The 21515-nt window shown below is 40.4% G+C and overlaps 1 protein-coding gene across 2 annotated transcripts in view; it reads right to left on the bottom strand.

Annotated features, from left to right (window-relative positions):
• Positions 1-741: 741 nt before the first annotated feature.
• Positions 742-21515, bottom strand: part of stxbp1a (syntaxin binding protein 1a) — a 33133-nt gene continuing 12359 nt past the window's right edge. The window contains exons 2-20 of one of the 2 annotated variants that reach the window (XM_074689861.1): positions 18409-18458; positions 17940-18021; positions 17774-17850; positions 16270-16348; positions 15737-15840; positions 13374-13522; positions 12939-13023; positions 12705-12835; positions 12510-12617; positions 12361-12421; positions 12129-12194; positions 11965-12045; positions 11545-11683; positions 11087-11196; positions 10746-10847; positions 10352-10437; positions 8859-9013; positions 7673-7830; positions 742-2697 (exon numbers count right to left, since the gene is read on the bottom strand). In XM_074689861.1, the coding sequence (XP_074545962.1) occupies positions 7721-7830; positions 8859-9013; positions 10352-10437; positions 10746-10847; positions 11087-11196; positions 11545-11683; positions 11965-12045; positions 12129-12194; positions 12361-12421; positions 12510-12617; positions 12705-12835; positions 12939-13023; positions 13374-13522; positions 15737-15840; positions 16270-16348; positions 17774-17850; positions 17940-18021; positions 18409-18458 (1775 nt within the window). In that variant the 3' untranslated portion in view covers positions 742-2697; positions 7673-7720. The remainder of the gene's footprint in view (positions 2698-7672; positions 7831-8858; positions 9014-10351; positions 10438-10745; positions 10848-11086; positions 11197-11544; positions 11684-11964; positions 12046-12128; positions 12195-12360; positions 12422-12509; positions 12618-12704; positions 12836-12938; positions 13024-13373; positions 13523-15736; positions 15841-16269; positions 16349-17773; positions 17851-17939; positions 18022-18408; positions 18459-21515) is intronic. The other variant, XM_074689862.1, reaches the window with a different exon arrangement.

The raw sequence follows: 21515 nt of genomic DNA, 5'->3' as shown, positions 1-21515 counted from the left end.
CAGCAGCTACCGGACATTGCCACCAGAGGGAACCAAAGAGGTAAAAAGGGCTTGTCCTGCTTCACTGCTTCTGCACATATTGTCACAGCATCATAAATTGTACCTCATGTGTCATTGGACAATGAGGACCTATATTTCTGATCCTATCTTTGGTGGTTTTTGTCGTTTTTGGTGCAGCAGTGTTTCAGAGCCTCAGCAGGGGGACTCAGGGGAGCGTCAGACAGGCGCAGTCACAGCACCATGTACAGTAACTGTACGATGAGACAGAGGTTCCTGGCCCAGCACCACTGGGTATGATGAGTCCATCAGGTCCCTCAGTGGCACCAACTCCTCCCCCACTGGCTGCCATCACCGTGGCAATTCTCTCAGAGCTCCTGCCTCCAGTCAGGTGACGGATCCCAGGTGAGTGTGTGTGGCAGCAGCTGTGATAGGTGTGGAAACAAGGCCAGGTTTCTGTGCTCTTTTATGAAGACGATCATCTGTTTGAAATCACATTTGTTTTTTTTTTGTATTGGCTGGTTATACTTGTCGTTAAATTACAGTATTGTTTGCTGCTTTCTATGGTGTTGCATGGTTTTCTTTGAAGTATGTGCTCCTTGTCCTTTCGTTGTGTATATATTTCATGGATTTTAGTCAGCTTAGAAGTGAAAAAATGTGATTCATTAATGTCTGGCGTACTTATGTTTCAAGTTTTTTAAAGAATCTCCTCAAATATTTCAATAAAAAAGAGCTGAAACTGTCTGTAATGGAAGCCAATTTATTAGACAGCCTTGGTACATAGTAGGTACACATGGAAGTATTGTTTGTGCTTCAATACTCGCAAACATACAATCCCAATAAGTTAAACAGTTGTAGGACAGACTAATGTATCGTTATTTTTTTCTCTGATAAATAATTTAGATGTTTGAATAAATCAGATTGAGTAAACTCTATACAACAGCAAATCATGATAGAAAAAAATTCAACACAAGGTCAAGCGTTTGCATCACAGAAAATGCATTATAGTGCAATATACGACTTGTTTGGCCAGGAATGAGGGGAAGGAGGAGAAAAACAAGTGAAAGAGTGAGTGTAAATTCCTTTTTTTTTTGCAAAGCCATTCACCATTAGAGGGTTTTACATTGCACCAGAAGAGGGAACAGACAAAGAAAAATAGATATTGGTTCTTTTTCCCAGTTGACGACTAACAGCTAGAGCTAAACATCACAAACACGGAGGCTTCACATTGGCATTTTTAAAGGAAAGATTCACTACTTCACAGTTAGAAATATCACCAGTCAACAGTGAGACGCTAAAACAGCAACATATGGCATATACACAACACTACTCAGTGCATGGCCCAATTAAACATCATTACTAACCAAAGATAAGACTTATTCTGACACAATACTGAAATACAACTGGCCCTGTTAGATTATTCATTAATATCAGCAAGCAACGGCCTTTTTGACAATAAAACGTGAAGTTTGTCCGGAGAAAGGAAAATGTGGTAAGTAAATACTTTACAGTCTGGACAGCCGGAGGAGGGATGGTACTTACTTTTTACAGAGTGTTTTCTATTTCCTAAATCTGGTGTTTTCCAAACACTTCACTGAAAATCCATTGTTTTGAGTATCAAACACACAAAGCAAATGTGACTTTCAAAAGGCTCCATGTTTAGATTGCAAGATGAATTCTGCCCTCACAGTAGCTCTCTATTGTAAGTGTGAGTTGGACACTGAGGCTAGCTTAGATATACAATTGTTTCACTCTAAAAAAACTGTAAACAACACAATTCTAACACTAATGTTGCATAGTCCTAGTCTTTAATATCGAACTTTATACCCATGATGTTTCAGAGGCAGCTTTAATTTGTTGCAAGCATAAATAGCCATTGGCAGGATTCCTCTGTGTGCAAGTGGCTCATTGGAGAAAACATGACTATTATGGCTACCAGACATGTAACAGCAGCGCCAACCACACCCAAAGATGTGAGAGCAGGATTTAGCTTGTAAGGTACTCAAAACAGAGATTTTCAATCAAGCCCATCTCAGGAAAAAGCAAAATATTAACTCTGCAGCTCCCAAAACATCCACACTGGATACAAACACATTAACAGTCCACACGAGTCCAAGCATGCTACTGAATACGAACATCTCAAATGGGCAGGAGGGAGGGGGTTAGAGTCCTCTTTGATAAATATATTGCATGTTCACTGATATGATATATTTTTACAACATCAATCTCTCAAACTGCACATCCCTCCCCCACTGGCTTTCAATAAAACTCACAGCAAGGAGGAAAACCAAAGGAGCAAAGAAGAGATATGTCGACCTTCACACATTCTAGCAGGTTTTCTTAGCATACAATATTACATTTTGGTAATTTCAGTTTTAAATGGCCTTTTGCTCTGATATTTAAACCTATTGAAACAAGTTCATTTAGTTGCATCCATTGTAAAACATGAGAATACTTGCAGTTTTATTCTTTGATACAACATATATTTTTATCATCTACGATGTCTTTTTTTCTTCTCAAGCAAGATGCATACACATTAACGTGGGTTGTACGGGGAGGATACAGGTGACGAGGAGGAGGAGGAGAAAGAGGAGGAGAGAGATGTAATTGGAGGATTTTAGCTTGTCACTTCCTCTTCTGGTTTGTTCATGGCCTTGAGCTGCTCCAGCAGGGTGGTGGGGGTGAGGAGGTTGGTTGATCCTGGAGACAAACACATTTATAAAACACAGACACATGCAAATACAGACAGTTAGATCTGCACCGTAGGAAAGAATCAGATAAAAATGTGTTTTCAGCTCTTTATATGCAGGTTACTTTTAATGAGTGTGCTGTGATATGATGGTAGTGACAACAGCAAAACTGGGAAACTTAAAGTGTTCAAGCTTTTCTCAAACTGGGGAGAGGAAGTTGTTTTACTGTACTAGAGAAATGTCAAGTGTATTTGCGGCTTGGCTTTTAAATACTGACATTCCTAAATTTGCTTTGCCACAGCTATTGGTCATCGTTAAGGAAAAAATCAGGATCATTTTGACAGTCAGAAAAGATCTTTCTCTAATACTTATCTGAAAAGTACGCCAACTACCAAAAACATGGTCCAATAAGACATTAACAAGTTTTCGTTTTTTCTCAATGTGCTGTGAAGAGAATCTGTTTTAATTGGACTGCAGCGCCATCTTCTGGCCCAGAGTCTCACACACACTGTCATTAAGACTCAATTTTTAAAAGGGTCTGTTTGTTTTGGAAATGTACAGAGAACAAATTTTCTTTTTCCAGGACAACTTTTTATTGGATACAACGCATCGAGGTAAGGTATTTATTAACAGTTACGTAGCGTTGTTGTTTGAAAAGTGACTTTAAGCAAACCTCGTAAGTTTGCAACCTAGTTAAGTAGCCGGCTATATGGTCCGGTACTCTGGGACAGGTCCATAACGTGTAATGTTGGTGAATCCTGGTTATGTGCTGCCAGTCATCTACCAAGCAGAGCTAACGTAACCTCACTCTTCATTTTATTGATAGACTCTAAAGTTTGAAAAGCAGACAACACTGCAGAATAACTGCTGTATGTGGATTGGAATGAATATTATCACAAACAGTTTAGCCCCTGTGTTAGCTTAAGATTGTTTTTTGGCCTTTAGCTCAAGTTTTAGCCTTTAGCCCCTGTTTTAGCCTTTAGCTAATGCCCTATCACTATCCGGTTTAGCTTTGTTCGGCTTTTCTGCCCTGTTTTAGCCTTTTGCTTGTGTTTTAGCCTTTAGCTTGTGTTTTAGCCTTTGGTCCGTGTTTTAGCTTTTAGCTCATGCTCTATCACTATCCCTTTTAGCTATATTCTGCTCTTCTGCCCTTTTTCTGTCTGACAGTTAGGCTCCAGGGTCCACCATCACTACAAAATTTATTCAAGAAATTATTTTTATCAGAGAAAAACTCGATCTCTGTCCTCACTGCTAAACTAGACCAAGCCAGTGTGGTGTTGTCATAGACTTAGACGTGCCATAAATCAATTTAGACTTGATCAGGCAGCAAACAAGTAGCACTAAGAAATAACCTACTGACGCTGATAATCTCATTTTAGAGTGTGGATTACGATCAGGCATATATCTAGAAGGGAGATTGTTTAAGATCACTTAGAAACTTCTCATAACTCTCTTAAGTTTAATTCCCCTAAAATGTACTAATCTTTAATTACAAGTATGGAATATTTTAGAGTTTAATTTTTTGATGAGAAAAAGACTGAAATGTTTGTAGCCTTAAGAAGAGTTTTAACCAAAAACATTTATTTTATTGTGAATGTTATTAAATGTGACTGTGTTGCTGCTAAGTTCTTGATTGAAACCACAATATTGACAGTTTTTAAAGGCCATCAAAGAGACCCTGAATTTTAGGCACATTTGAAATTAGAATCCAAGAGTCTAACTTTTTCTGTGAGCATTGCTATAAAAACAACTCACACATCTAGTCTTAAATTTTGAAATCAATGCAGCTTGAAAATACAGAAGCACACAAATCAGTGACACAACATTGGGCATGAATCTGTGAGTTCAAAGCCTGTTTGAAACCCTGCAACACCAAACATGTCTGCAAATGCACAGCCAAGCAGGTGTCAGATGAGTGTGTTTGAACAAAAGTGTATAAAGAGCATGCAAACAGCTGAAAAATACTCTAATCTACACATCATGACATCAGGCAGGGTTAGGTCTTTTGTCGATCCTAAACATGGGTTTAAATGTAAAACTTAGTCACCTGTTACACAGGGAATGAACTGTTGTGACAGCTGAAGACACATTTCTGACATTTTAAAACTCAGTGGGTGATAGTTCGGAGTAAAGCAAACCTAGTGCCAGTTTTATTAGTTACTAAATTACCTGACAGGCAGAAGGATCACTGCCAGCTAAATTCTTGATCGTACAGAAGGCAAACAGACTGTTTGATTTACTCCTCACATCGGTTCAACAGTTTACACAACATTTAACTACACTGATTAGTTTCTGTGCAAAGCTGCATGTTTCTTCCACTTTATTTTGGGTCAAAGCTTTACTTTCACTCACTTACAGTAAAGCTAAACTTGCTCCTATGAAGGGTCAGAACAAGAAGTGGAAGAATTGTCAGTAAAACAGCAGAGAAAAAAAGGCAAGCACATCTCAAGTTGTGTTATTATGTTGATGGGAAGGTTGTCAGTGTCAGGGGGTCACAGGTGAGGGGTTAAGTGGGGGTCAACGAGATCAATGTCGAACTGCTTCACCTGCTTCTCTGCTGTTCCCCAAACACGCAGCTTTGTGGGCTTTGCTGCCCCCAGAAACACAACACTGAGGCGTTGATGTTCAACATCAGCAAATAATTACTGTACATGTCTAGTTGAGACCAAAAAAGCATAATAAAAACAAAGATTTGTTTCGGTAAGTGATGGCCATTTTGCTCAGGAAGTATTGAATGCAGCAGTATGTCAGGGAGCAGCCATACTGCTGATGGTGAGAGCTGCTTACTGAGAAAACCAGAAAAACCAAAGGTTGGTTTGTAAACGATATCGCTTTAGCAGATTAGTAAAGGATGAGATGGTTACCCAGGTCTGTAGTATTTAGCCTTTAGTAAGTGTAAGTCCAGCATTTTATGGGTATGTGGGCTTGTATGGGAATGTGTATGTTAAGATTTAAGAGTTCATATCAAATAGAGGATGACGTGTTTATGAATATGAATGCAAAAAGACTATTAAATCTGCCAAGAAGTCAAACTGTAGAATAAACTGATTTACTGAAGCTACTTTGCCTCTAACACATTGATTGTAATCCTAAAATGACTATGTATTACTGTGTGTATCAGAATGTAGAATGGGTCAAAAACTCCTAAAAAACTGTCTATTGATCAGGTAAATCATATTTTTTGCACTTCTACCCAGATTCTTTTGAAAGCAGATTTTTGTTGTTGTATGTGTCGGGGATGACTGCTGTGAAGAATACATGTCTGAAAAAATAAAAGTTCTCTTGTTCACAGGCAGAGGGGATTGGTGGCAGCTATTGGACATGTGCAGCACCTATATTAGTTCATTAGGTTGCTAAAGCGTATCAGGTGGAACATTACTACATTCCCAGACTCTGTCAGCAGAGAGGCATCAACGTGGCTATGATACAAGAGACCACTTTCCAGGCAATTTCACTGAATTGCTGTGAAACAATAATTGATACCTGTCTTTTTAACATCTGGGTTGCCCAAAAACTTGCCATGTGCACCAGCAACCTGATGTTATAATTAAGATAAGGAGAAAGAGTGCAACAAGCTCCCTCTGCAGAAGAGTCATGAGGCATGTTAGCATGTTATGGTGGTCTGAGAAAAAGTGACATGGACCAGGTCTGAGGACTGAGAGTCAAAAGAAAATACAAAAGGAAAAAGGAGAGAATCCTTTTTTGAAATCCAACTCAAGGACCTGTCCTAAAATTAGGAGGAAGAAAATTAAGGTGACTGTCTTTGCTAGGACTTGACTAAAATAAAAGACGACTAAGAACTAATAAAGATGGATCTCGGGGTAGATTAAATCAGGAGTTAGTTAGGCTCAAATGGCCTTAGGGTGGCTGTGGAGGGGCGATTTAATCCACCCAGCTGAGATGATGGGAGGAGGCAGCAGGGATGGGGTCACAACCCCCTCAGGCATGGCCGCTCCACATCAGGGACAGAACCTGGGCTTCATCCAAAGGACTGGGGGGCTCTGCAGGCCAGGAAACTCTTTACGTCAACAATGTGACGAGACAAGGCCAGGAGGCTTCATACAACACCAAACGCATATTTGTCAGGGTTACTTCTTACTATAAACAAACACAACTAAGTATGATATGTATTCATTAACAAATGAGCACTTCTCTTAGTGTGTGCAGATAATTGGTGTCCATATACGAAGAGGACTCGGCCTCTTAGTTTTCAAAGGGAAGCCAATACAGAGGGAATGTTCAACTTGTATTTTCTAGTAAAGGCCAGCAGAGGGCTGACATTTGGGTCTTAAAAATAGGTCAGATTGTATGAAACAGAGAAGAAAAATATTTACTTGGCTAATAAGTTTGTCATGGTGAAACTTCCAATAAGCACAGGGTCTGTCTTCAATATGTTGTAAAGTTTCTATTGTTAATCTTGAGATAGATGTGAGGGAAAACTTAAGACTGAAGCTACAATTGGCTGACAGGTCTGCTGCATCATGACTGAGGACTAAAAAGGACGTCAACTACATGTGGTGGCTTCTAGATTAAGAGATAAACAATAAAGCAACAGCCAAAACAGAGTGCTGGTACTTGGAAAGTGTTTTTTACACAGAGATGTTATTAATTCACTAATTTACAGTCTGCACCTGCAAAAACCATTAAAAGTTCCTGAAAATTTAGATTTTAGAATTTTCTCCATGTGGGGTTTGTATAGTCGGATTCGGCCTTCATGTTGGAGTAGAAGGTAAGTAACAACTGACTCAGGAGCAGGATTCTTTGTTGATACCTAAACGCTCAGTATACAGGGACTGGAGCCTGATGGAGCGGCCAATGCATCAGCGGGAGGTTGGGGATGCCCATCCCTGAAGGACACGGGGGAGGAGGAGGGTGGAGTTACAGAAAAACAGTACTGAGTGTTCAAAGAAGAAGAAGAAGGAACAGGGAGGAAGCCCTTGTACTGTGATGGTTCAGAAAGGGCTTCTTTGTGCGGCTGCCTTTACTTTTTTCAGTGTGATTTCTCTCTCCCTCCCTCCCAATCTGTCTCTGCCTCACTCGGCTGAGGCATCTGCGTCCTCAAAGGACACCCTAGTGGACTCTCGGAAGTCGGGGTGCTGCAGGTCCGATAAGAATTTGGTGGGGGTGAGCAAATGGGTGGAACCTGTGGAGGAACAGAGGCGGCTTCACCACTCGTCTCTCAGCACAGTCCAAGCCCCCACCCCCACTCTTGCATAAACAAAAGGGTTATCAACAGCACTTCACACATACACACACGCACACACAGTGTAAGATTCACAATAAGACAGTTCACACACACGAATACACACATTCACAACAGAGCAAAAACAGAATACACACAGACCAAGAAAGACATGGCAAAGCTGCAGGTTAAAGACGACAGTAGTTTGAAAAAGACAACAGCTGAAGCAGAGCACAACAAAAACTAACAAGACATTTTCCCATTTAAAACACAGACTGACTGCAAAGCTTAAAGACATTAAAGACCATACAGAGGGCTATAACAGAAAGGGCTTAGTAGAAGACACAGTAGGCAGGGTCTAAAAGCTACCTGCAGCTGCACAGCCTACGTATCAGTATATCAAACTGCTTCAGTGTGATTACTGGGGATCTGATGACTGGGATTCATAAAGTGGGTGATTGACAGCTGAAGATGCAGTGTAGAGGCTGGATTAGTTTTTGGAAAACCTGAACTCCAATTACTGCTTCTTTCTTTTTTAATTTGGTCATATGATAACCATTACCAGGCATGTTGGCAAAATATTACTACATGTCATTCAGTATCTTAAAGAAGAATCTGAATCACAACAGAGATCAAACATGAATTGTGTCTTTCTGAGCAGCTAATTTGAGTTTTTTGATTCATGGTCACCCCCCTACCTTAAGTTACCTTTATGATTATCGTCCCTCTAATCTTATTGAGCTCAGTGTGAGTAGGTCAGTACATACCGGTGTGAACCTACACAAACCTTCTTAAATCTCTGATTATGCCTTATATTGAGAAAATACTCTTGAGGAGGACAGACCTTGTAAAATCAAAGAGGAACTCAACATGAGGCTGAAAAGCCATATTCAGACTCATGTTAAGTTCCTTTCATCTACAAATAGCATGTATGAACCCTTCCTTGCTTCTGGTCTGACCTCTCCGGCACCGCTTGTCGCACTACTCACCAATGACGGCCTCCCATTTCCCATTGGCCTGTGTGACCTCATAAGCACAGCGCATCTCGCTGAAGGACACGCCCCCGATGATGAACACCATGACGCGGGGCCCAGTGCGGTACTCTCCAGGTGTCTTGTTCTTGTGCCAGTGGCCGTACCGAGCACTGTGAAGGCAAAAAAATTGTGTCTCACAAAAGTTAACCATAATATTTGCTAGGAACACTGGCCAAAGAAACTCTGTACTGTCTTTTCAAACTCCTACACTGGCTCAGCTCATTGATTACCCCACATGTATCTTAAAGATGCTATGAGGAGGATCTGTTTTAATTACACTCCCTTGCCACCTTGTGGCCTGGTGTCTGCGCACATTGCTGTAAAATACTTTTAGTGAGGTGTGTGTTTGTTTTGGAATTAGGGGGAGATCGAATTGAAACAAATTTTCTTTGTTCAAGACAACTTTTTACTGGATACAACGCGCTGAGGTAAGGTATTTATCAGTACAGTTACATAGCACTACGGTTTGAAACGTGACATCGAGCTGGCGAAATATAGTGACACCCACAACCTGTAGCTCCGACGTATCTGTAGACTAACATGACAACAAGTTAACACTGTCAGACTGTAAATAGTTCAGTATCACTCTCCTGTTGAGCTTTCTTCTGCTCTTCTGACTTTTTTCTGTCTGACAGTTAGGCTCCTGTGTCCACTATCACTACAAAATTAATCACAGAAATTGCTTTTAGCAGAGAAAAAAAACACAGATCTCTGTGTTTTATTTCTTCTCACTACTAAACTTCGAAAGCAGGTGTGGTGTTGTCATAGAGACCTAGAGGTGCCGTAAATCAATCCGGTCCTGGTCGACCTGAACTGGACGCTAAAAAGTAGCAATCCAAAATAACCTGTAACCAGCAATATTAGTGCTGATAATCTCATTTTAAAGTGTGGATCAATTTCAAACTCCTTACAGCCCCTTTTACGTGAACTCAGAGCATGTAAGTGTACGTGTGCATCTGTGTGGGGGAAGAACATCACATGACTTAGAGCTTGTATATTGTGATGCTGCATCATTACACACAGGCAGCTTTCACACATACGGGAGTTTGAGAATTAGTGGTGCTCAAGATAGACCCATGTAGTAGTGAGGGGGGTTAAAGCAGTGACCTTTTTTTTTTATGAAGTAGTGGAAACTTTTTCCAGCATCTATCTCAAATTTATATCTGCAAAGAATTTAAATGAGACTTTCCAGTCTGTAAATTATAACAAGCTTCTGTCTCCTGTCCTATCCTTTTACTTTGATCTGCAACACACTAACCTGCAAGTCATCAGCAGTACCTCTGCCGTCCTGCCTTTTTTCCAAGTATTGATCCATTAAACCCATCTCCCTTCCCAAATTGCTATTGATCAAACACCATCACTTCTGTCTGATTTAAAAAAGAGCAGACTCCACACATGACACATGGTGAGCCTTGGTACATAAAGATGTGTTGTCATTGACAAACTACCTGACAGCAGTGGTGCTGAAGGAGGCCGAGGAGCGGGTGGAGATGTAGGGGTAGTGCTTGGTGTCCAGCTTATCATCAATAGCATCCTGCCAGGGAAGGAAAAAAAGAACAGAGCCGACGTTTGCTTGCAATAATGTTGTCTAGGTCTCACAGAAACACACCTTGATAAGGGCTGCAGGGCTTTGTCACATCTCCTAGCAACCATTTGCAGCCCCATTGTTGGAAAATAGGTTTCATGCATGTATGAGGCTAAATATAGACACTAACAACCAAGCTAGGATAATGACACAGGCTGTTGTGAGTGAAACCAACCTAAGAAAAAAAAAATGTTGGATGCATATCAGAAAATGTTATCTCAAAAGAGAAATCAAAAGGCAAAAGTGACAAAATATACCTCCATGATGTCCTTGACCAGAGGCGTCCAGCGGGACAGCTGATAAGTCTGCTCACTCACACGCTCCTTCCTGTCCTGCTTCTTTCCTCGGCGGAGAGTGGACTTATGACGGGAAGAGAAGAAAAAGTGAAAGGCAGGAAGAGTACAGGGACAAAAGTAATCATGGCCTGAAGTTAACCCACTCTTTCACATGGGTTCATCTTTAAACACAGGATAAAAAGGACAGATGCTGCAAATACAGCAGTGAAAAAAAAAGAAGCAAGACCCATCTCAGGCATCTTAAGAAATAAAAAGACAAGGACAGACTGAAAGAGAGGCAGCAGCACTCTGAGGGGTCTTACATCTGTGATGATGGGGACTCCCAGGTTAGCCATGTTGGTTATGATCTCACTGTCCTCAGGAGGAATCTGAGCATGCTGGATCAGTTTGTTCAGGTTCTCCTCTGTGATGCCTGAACACACAGTTCAAATCTTGTTACTGAAAATGTATAACATTCGATACCTCAAGCTTTTTTGGGATGAAATGCAAATCATATGCAAGAATCACATCTTTCCTTCTAATACTAGAAATGGACACTGCTTACTTCTAGAATAATAGCGAGTATGCAGTTCCCTTAAGAGCAGTATGCAGGAATTAGTGGTCTCATCTTGAGTTTTCAGATAAAATTGAACACTACTTTTGCCAACCAATGATGCTTTTAGCACATTCAGCACAAGTCAATAATCTATCAAAAACATTTCATAACATCATATTATATTTCTGCAAATACATCCACAAACATCAGACGTGTCTTTCTTACCATTCTTGAGGAAAATGTAAAGCAGGATGATACGGATCTTGTCGTATGTGCTGACGTTGGCATCCAGCAGAATTGGCACGATGGCTCTCATGGGGTCTTTGATCTTCTCGCCCTCAGCGTCTGTGCCCATAGCCAGATCCTATGACAGCAAGTTAGACATTTCAAACACTTTCACTATTTTTGGGGAGACATGTAAACTTCACTTTTTATGAGTTAACAATTTCAAATAACACTGTGTGAAACAGAATGTTATTCAATAAAAAATGTCAGTTCATTCATGATCATTTACTCTTGCGATATAGTTTTCCCCATTTGCCTCTTTTTTCCCTGTTTTCTTTCTGTTGTTATTCTATGTCGTCACTTACCATGTCCCTTTTCCTTTCTTGACCTCTATTGTTCCCACCCCTGCAGCTATCTCACCTGTTCCACACGGCACAGCTTGTCTACTGTTCCTTGGTAGTGCTTCATGCAGTCTTCAGCCAGCTGCAGATGGGTGGAGTACTGAAAAGACAAACCAGGGCATGCTGGGTCAACTTTCACATTTACACACATATTAAATCTACTACACACTCACAAATACACACCTTGCTCAGCTCCTTCTGGTACTGAGGCATCTTCTTCAGCATCTGGGACAGATCCCTCATTGTGGTCTGATGAAGTGAAAGGAAAATGTGTCAAATATAGTATGAGGTAGAGTAGACTAGTGAACGATATTAATGTATCCATCAGATTAACACACTAGTTTCAATATTCTGTCAGTACCATGTGTTCAAAATGTAAACTATTAAATATGTCACTAGGCTGCTTCCTCTGTACCTTCTCCCCGGTGTTCATCCTTTTGCTGGCAGAGAATTCCTTCAGCTGGCGTGTCACTTCCCTGATAATGAAGGAGAAGAAGCAGTTAAACAGAGGAGTTTTCATAAAGTAAAATTAGCTTCTCAGGTAAAGTGAATAAAGGTACTTACTGGGACACCTCGGCTATGTGTTTGTGTCTCAGGCTCACCCACAGGTCATCGTCTTCATGCAGCAGAACCTCCTTCTCACGAGAGTCTCCGATGCCGCTGGTCTCATACCTGGGGAAAAACAGCAAAGGTGCTTGTTGAAAGGCATTAATCTAAGTTACATTTTTGATTCTTGTTTGTTCATGGTCATCCTCATACTTGTAGACGTCGTTCTCAATGGGCAGCAGGTCGTAGCCCATGGCCTGGAAGGTGAGCTCATGCAGGACAGGAGAGACAGGGTCAAATCCCCTGTCCAGGATGATTAGCTGTGAACGAGCCTTATCTGGACCCTACAAAGAGAAAAGTACACAGGCACAAAATTGAAAGGAGAGCTCAAGTTTTGACTGCACAGGTAAACAAAAGCAAAAATACTGAAATCCACCCTTGGCTTACCTCTCCCATGGTGGGGTCATCCGCTTTGTAGGCGTCCAGTTTGTCCTGAACCAGCTGGGCCAGGGTGGCATTGTCTTTGTACTCACTGACAGAAAGATGGGAAGACAGGAGGGTGGATAAATGGAGGGTAAAGTGAAGAGGCAAATGGGATCATATGGAGGAGGACAGGCAGACAGGAAGAGGAAAAACATTCCTTTGATACAGAAACATTTGTTTAAATGAAAAACTTTGGCCTGTGAGTGCTGTAGTAGTGGTATTAATTTTGGCAGTAATTCAGGATGAGTATGTTTTACTTTGTACTTTGTCTTCAGTCTGCAGCTTATATTCATTAAAACCTAACAGTAAAACAAAGTTCAAAGACCTCAGAGATGTGATTTGTTTTGCTAACCAGCCTTTAACCCTAGCTGCATCTCAGCAGCACCCCCTGCAGCTCACCCTCGGTATCTGACAGCAGGGTACTCCTTCAGGGTGGCACAGAGCGTGGCAAGCTGCTCAGCCAGCCTCTCCATCACAGGGTTCTTCTGCTGGGTCTTATGGGGACTGTAGAAACTGTGGAAGGCATCTGAATTGTCCAGAGAGTACACCTGCAAACACAAAGACACACATATATCACAGTTTGTGTCTGGCCTTCTTACATTTATTGGTTTTAGATCTTCTTTAACTTCACATTTTTAATATAAAGTACAAAAGTAGGGATGCACCGATATGAAAACTTTGGCTGATACCGATATCCGATATTAATATTTCTGTTATGGCCAATGACCAATATTAACCAGCATCAATTGTGGTAAGAAAAAATAAATTAAAAAATAATCTCAACACAGATGATGTGTCAAGGTAGTTCAGAGAGAAAGAGTGGCGCAATCGTGAGATGATCATGGAGAGGATTTAAGGATGGAGCGGATGGACCCAAGATGAACACGATCAAAAAAGTATGTTTTGTCTGTTTTTTGGATCAAAAACAAGAAGCGAGACATAAAAAAGAGGTTCCACTCTTCTTAAGGAGTTTTGGTGTTTACATGGTCATAGAAAGCAATATTATTTGGGTATTGAAAGATCGTTCAAGATGCTCTGAAAATGGCCAGCAGCTAATGAGTAAATATCGGCCCACTTTTACACACAAGACCTGAAATTAACCTGCATTTAGACAGAAAAAAAGTTTATTTTGGACAGTAACTGATCAAAAAGCCACTTTGGCTGTGCCATAATCAAACCTCAGTAAGAGGCAAGTCTCATTCCTTCACAGCCCATCCAAAACATTCATTATTTCTTTTCATCATCCAAAATTTTTGGGGAAAATGAAAAGTTAAAATGTAAAAAGATGGACATAAACTTGGCGACTGAACAAAAAGAAATGCTAAATGTCCTTTGGCAACATGACCATCTTGAAAGCACAATAGATCACAAAGAGAGAGAATCGAAGGCCATTTACACCTGGCTTTAACACGCCTCCTTGGTGATGAGATCATATGTGAGAATCACGGAGTACAGGTGCTCATACTTTAAATCAGCACCCATCTCTAATTGGTCTCAAGTGAGTTTGGTTCATTTTCAGTAAATAATCTTTAAAAATAAATACTTCATGTTCTATATTAAAAAAAAGGAATTACAAAAAATCTAAAACCTCTGCATGTTACTTGATAACCAAACAGGGAGACTGGCTGTACCATTTATTATTCGTGAATCAAAAATTGTACAGTTCTGTCAAATCATGCTGCACATCTCTTTTTCTGTCTTCTCTACCTTGAAACTCGTTTTTCTTTCTTTCCCATAGTTTTTTTCTCCAGTATTCCTCTTTCCTGTCTCCTCCTTTCCCTACTGTCCTTATTTCCTCTTTCTCTCCTTTTCTCCTCTTCTGCATCACCCCCTACCACTCCCTCCTCCCACCCCATCTGTCTAGAGTCACATGACCACTTTTTACTGCTCTGCAGAAGGGTCCCTGAGTTAGCCCGTCGACAATTGGCTATCTCACGCTGTATGGATCCTGTCCCATCCAATGGGGTGCAAACATCAGTTTGTGGGCGGGGCTATGAGGCAGCACTTTGCCTAAAGCAGAAAACCACTGAATCTGAATTAATCACAGTAGACAGGAGAGGAGCAAAGCATTGTGGGACTAACAGCATCCTCAGATAGTGAGAGAGACAAGGATGGACAGAAGAATAGATGTGGGAGATGGATTGAAGGAGATGTGGGAGGCTTAGGGAGGCGGGGATCAGATAAAAATGCAAGGAGGGAGGGAAAGGTGAAAAAACAAAAAGCTGAAAGAAGAGAAATGACTTAAAGCAACATGCAAAAGGAAGAAAAAAGGAACAGTGGAAAAAATATGCAGAAGACAGAGACAGGAAGCAAGGAGGAGAAACACGATGGAGGCAGGAATTGAGAAAGATAGTCAGGGTGGAGATGCAGCAAGAGAGGAAGGGAGGGAGGGACGGCAATTATAAATGTGAGTCTCGAACAGTCTGGCAGTAAACATAGTGACTGATGAGTCAGCAGTTATGTGCTGAACAGCCACCTGAGTGTAAATATGTGTTTCTTCCTTCTCTCTGTCTCATTTTATCCATCCCTGACTCCAGCAACCTCACTGTTACTATTCCTGTCTGTGTCCTTTACAGCATCCTTCTCCTCCTACTCATCTTCATCGATCCCTCCCTGCCCCTTGCTCCAGCTCCGTCTCTCTCACAGTCACTCACAAAAAACAAAATGGAAGACCTTATATTTCTTGCCTGCTAGGTTTAAGTAAGATGAATAATGGCATGAGAGGAAAAGCAAATAACAGTTGTCCCGGGCTGGCTGTTTACCTGTGACTCGTAGGGCAAGAAGGCGATGTTGATCTCCGTCAGAGTCTTGCAGGTTTTGGAAGCACGGCTCTTCACCAGCTCATTGAAGAGAGGATCAGGGCAGGCTAAAGAGAAAAGAAAACACGTTTAAAAAGATCTCCAAAATGTTTGTAATTTGTTTGTTTCATAAATACAGTAAAACAGTGATGAAGATTGTCCTCGCCTCTTGAGCCAAATGTTTCCAGATCTCTGTTCATGTAGAGTTATTTTATACATGATTTAATTTACCACGTAAACGACCATTGCAGTACATGATGATGCAGATGTTCAATGTGGTTATCGAATACAAAGGCTGAAACTAAACGCATCTACAAACAATTAAGGATGTGACTGATTTGACAGACACATACAGCAAAACTTTGACCTCATTTCCAACATCTTTAGGCTTCATGTCCATAACAGCACAAAGACAAGGCCATTCTTAACACAGTCTATGATCTAAACACGTTTGACAAAGAGAAAGTCCAGTGCAGGTTTCGCGTTTATGTACTTACAGTCGGTGAAGAAAACATGGGCTGCTTTGTATTTAGCTGAATGAGGGTCTTTGAAGTCTGCAATCAGAGTGTGGACAGACTGAGGGGAGAGAAGCAGAGTTCATGTCATTAAACTTGTTACACTACACAACTATTAGTGCTCATTCTAAGTCATATAAGCTTTATTTTCATTGGCTTGGGTTAAAAAAAAATTCAGGAATTTTCAAATTTGGAAACCTCCCACAGGAATTTATGGGCGTAAACTGTGAATTTATATCGATGGACTTAAATGTAGTTAGGGTTTGTATATTGTGGAATTATTTGGGGTAAAACAACCTGATTAAATGCTATTTCTAGAGCACATAGCAGCACTTTGCTGACCGCTGACTAATGCCACACTCCCACCAAGCACTGTGCATGATGCTCACAGCACAAAACCATTGAAGGCACCAACCTGAGGACTACATAAAGTCAAGGAGGTTTAGATAAAACAGTTCAGAATATTTCCAAATTTCTCAACTTAACTTTCCATTGAAAGTTTCTGGAAATTCCTTCCCCCCTTTGCAACCCTGTTGATGACTTGTTGGAAACTATTCCTTTAAAGCCTTGCAATAGTCTCAGCAAAAACAAGATTATTTCACCAACAGGCCATGTTTATGACAAAGAGCCAACAAAACTGATTTTAACAGTAAAATATGACCTTAGCTCAGGTTGAAAATTAATGATGAATTTAATAAAGCCAACAAGAAACCAATAAAGCATGACGTCTAGGGGTGGGAGAAAAAAATTGAAAAATTGACATATCGGGATTTGTTTGACACAATCAAAATTTGGGATTTTTGTAAAAAAAAAATAATTCTTTTTTCAAGTTTTTCATTTCAGTTTTTGTTTTTTGAGATGGGTTGGCAAAAAGCCACCACTTTTCTCCAGCAGAGGGTGAAATGTTTCTCTCTGACTCATGTGATGTGCATTATATGGGAAAATATGGCTTCACCATCATTTAACTTTTCCGCATTGTCTGGTTTTATGAAAGCAAACTAAAATTTGCAAAAATTGTAAATATCGAAGAATCGCAACTTAAATCGAATCAGCACCCCAAAAAATTGTAACAGAATCGAATCGCAAGAATAGCATATCATCCTAGCCCTGAAGACTTTTGTTATTTTCTCTTTTCTAATTTCTTCAAAGACCAGAATCATTATTTTCTAACCTGAAACTCTTCCCTGAGTATCATTTTTAGTTCAAAATGCAGATGTATGTTCTCCAACCTGCTTTTGTAACTGTTCTTTGACGTAATCATGGTCTGTCATTAAATTATATTTAGCGAGATAAATAGACAGAGGTCATGTCAACAAAGAAGACTGTGTGTGCTTTTCTCCAGCTGAGTCAACAGCCGAATGTTTGAAACAGCTTCAGCTTCTCTGCTCTGAAAACACCGACATGCTGCCAGAGACACACCTCTGAATGTACAGTATGAGTTACAGAGAGCCAGGATGTAAGGAGAGAGAAAGCATACATACTGTACCTTCTCTGTAGGTGTAATCAGGTAAATGGCCTCCAGGCTGGGAAGAGGCTCTCGTCGCTTGTTGATGTCCTCAACAACTAAAGAAGAAACACACATCAATACAGTTACATCAGTGCACAAACACAAACAAACACATGTATTGGAAGCTGTGATGGTCTCCTCTTACTGGTGATGCCCTCTGTCATGATGTCTGTCATCTTGCAGCAGGATGACAACATCCTCATGCTCAGCTGGTCCACGATCAGTGCCTGACATAAAGAAATAAAAAGTAGTTATAATTATACTAGTTTACTTATATTAGTGCAAATGAAATAGCTACCAAAAACACTATGATGGGATCAGAGAAAAGATACTCAAATAGTGGGCCAAAAGGAAACGCTGAATAAGCCCAGACATTACGCAGCTCCAAGAAACTAATGGCTTGGCAAATGTTGCCTCTGAGAATTTATAGCATTAAAACATTTATTAAATGGAGCGCATGGCACAGCTTTAGTTTTCATACACAGGCTAGAGGAAAAAAATAAGCTGAAAGATTTTAGTAACTTCCCTGGTCAGCTTTAGTCCAGATCTCCTCGTGTCTACAACCATAATAAATTATTTTCGGGTCATTTCTTGTTACTGTATCAGCTTCTCACCTTCCATTCTCCCTTCTTCTTCACCTTCTTGATGACATCGTTCATAATCTCTGTAAACGAAAAAAAAAGAGAAACAATCAGAACTCTGACTGATGCAGAAAATATGATTTAGACTGCCCCTATCAGGAAACACTCATCAACACGCCCACAAAGTGACAGGCGCTGCTCCTAACATCTCACACCGCCTCTCTAAATCATGAGCAGAACCGCATTGCAGTCTCTACGGAGAGAAGAAAAACAAAACTTGGCTGTTTTAGACACTTTGTCCATCCAACTGTATATTAGTTCATCAGTTGTAGAGCTCTTTTATCATCATCACATGAACTTTTGGCCTTTTGAATATGAACTACCTTAGTTGGATAACCTTAAAAGATGCTTTCATCCTGTACGAGTACCAAGAGCAGAAACTGTTTGCCATCCAAAAGGAATGCAAACAAGATTCCACACAGAAATAGAATTTATTTAAACAAGGATGCTGTGTTTTTAAAGTTTTTTAAGAGACCATAGTGAAGAAACGATGGCATGATTGCTCTGTTAAATGGAGCCAAAAACCTGTGGAGCACCCCCTGCTGGCTAGCTTGGAGATTGATCAAGCTTTAAAATAAAGACACATATTCAAGTTTCATTTTTAAATCGTTATATGATGCAAAAAAATGAAAAAAAAAAAAAAAAAAAAACCTAGAAAAACACTCAGAGAGTGCAGACCTCCACCAAGCATATTGTAATTGTCACGCAACACTTTAGTCCTACTTTAATGTTATACTCCCTTTCAGCAGACTGTCTGCTCCAATTTGATGTTAATTGTAGGTTTGTACGATAATTTGTTACCTGACAGTGTTGAAAATGATGATGACCCAGTACATATTTCATATTACAGATCTTAGTATCCAGGATATTGCCAGGATGTGGATCGTACTTTTACATCCGTCAGAAATTGTGGTGACCTTGTCTTGTATTGTTTTGCAAAGGAATCCAATCATTCATTGTGGAGTTATGTATACATATGGTGAAAATGACACTATCTCACAACGATAGAGAATCCTTTTAAAAATATCCTGGATCCAGATGGTGATCAGATTCACCTCCAAAATTTAATCAGATCTTCTTTATCCCATTTTGAACATTTCCTAAAAATTTAATCAAGCTTGGTTTGTTACTTTTTGAGTTATGGGGTTCAAAGACAGACAAACTCTCCCAAAAACATAGCCTCCTTGGCGGAGGTAATTAAAACAGCACTGCTGATGAACGTGCAAGGATATGAACAGGCGGCAAGATTAGTGTAATCAATGCTTATTATAGATGGGTCATTTAAATGACCAGAACAGTAGATGTTTGCTTTAAACTGGCTGTTGAAGCCGTGATGCTATGGTCTGTACATTGCCAAATAATATTTAATTATATTAGTTGAGGGTTAAATCCGAATTTTGGTCAGTAGAGCGGGCAGGGCATCAACACTGTGGCTCTGGGAGCCGACCAACACTTGTGCAGACTCTAACCTACATTGCAGTTCCACAACAGCATCGAGACGGGATTCAGCCATCACAATACTTTTACACTAACACTGAGCCCTGCAAGGCTGGAATACTGGTGCCCGGTGGGAGATGTCACAAAAGATGCACAACTTGTGAACACACAACAAGACTGCCATGTACACACACTCAAACACATACATAGATACAGTGCTGTTGTACCCTGCAAGCTCCAACACTATAGCCACTGTCTTTGCTGCAGTCTGCCTCTTTTACAGCCTCTGAGGGAGAATCAGAGGTGAAATGATTTTCCTCCACCGTTTCGCCTCCATGCATTACAGATGGCAGAGGAGACCTTGCAAGGGCATAAAACATCTTGCCTTAAAATAGAAGAATGTTCTTCCCCCAAACGGGTAAAATGTCTACCCTTCTAGCAAAGGTCTAAATATGAACATCCCATAATGCAATTCCAACACTGGAGGACAGTAACATGCAAAGCACAAATATAGCCTCAAACAAGGTTAATGATCTACAGTACTGGGCAGTAGCACAGAGAATATACATAGAATAGAGGTTTGGCCTTGATTCTCTGTGATCTCAAAGATCCACGGAGTGAAAAGATAAACCACTCCACTGTGAAATCCCGCAAGGATGGTCAGGTTTATTCTGTGGTATCAACATTAGCCTGATCATTGTGCCAACCGTCTGGCGCAGCTGTATCAGGATAAATCCATTTAGGGTAAATTACTGTTAAACATCATGCTGGATTGCGATGAATATAAACCACTAAATCCTTTGACCTTGACTGAAAAATGAGGTAATACAGAAACAAGTGGATTACCAAAGATTAGAAAAGACTCAGAAAAAAAAAAGCTTAACACACATCAAATACAGACACAAAGGTTTGTATGTATTTCATCCAACCTTTGAGATTCTTCCTCAAAAACCAAGGACATATGCATGCTTAATTAATTTAAAACCTTTCATTTTATTATAAGGACCAGACAGACGTCAGGACCTTGAAATATATGTGTGCATGAATCCAGCTAAAAGAGATAATAAAACTGTTGAGTGTCCCTTTGAATGCAGCCTGGGAAGAACAGGAGCTGCATGACTGGGATTTGACCCAGTGAATCTTGAAACACAGAGACTCTAACCTGCACCTCCTTAGAGTCAGGAGAACTGTATCTGACCTCCTGTGGGACGGGTGAACTTGAAATTGTTCCAGTATTATTCTCTCCAAATGACAGAGATTCCTTGACTCAGCTTCGGGCTATTTTAAACACCTTACATGGTCCTTAAGCTGCTGCATCAGCAGGACAATTTACAGAAGATGTAAACCAAATCACAAGAATAACAACTGAAACAAAAGAACTGAGGGTGGTTCCCTGCAGTTCCTGACAAGTCGATCTGCACTTCATCCAGCAGTGGATCCAGACTGCAGATTGAGACTCTTCTACAAAAAAAGCTCAGGGGTCATCAGTCACACGCTTTCCTTTTCCTCTGTAGCAGCTGATCTGTTTCCTCTTGTACTGTGCTACAGGGTTTTTTCCGATAAACATTTTCAGATAAAAGCAAGCGGGTACTGAACTAACATAGAACTTTTAAATACATGAAATGTCATGCAGGGTGCAAAAT

The sequence above is a fragment of the Halichoeres trimaculatus genome, unplaced genomic scaffold, assembly GCF_033239565.1.
Source record: "Halichoeres trimaculatus isolate MK-OKI-2021-1 unplaced genomic scaffold, fHalTri1.1 fHalTri1_scaffold_16, whole genome shotgun sequence".
Classification (NCBI taxonomy): Eukaryota; Metazoa; Chordata; class Actinopteri; order Labriformes; family Labridae; genus Halichoeres; species Halichoeres trimaculatus.
This window is presented reverse-complemented; position numbering and strand designations above follow the sequence as displayed.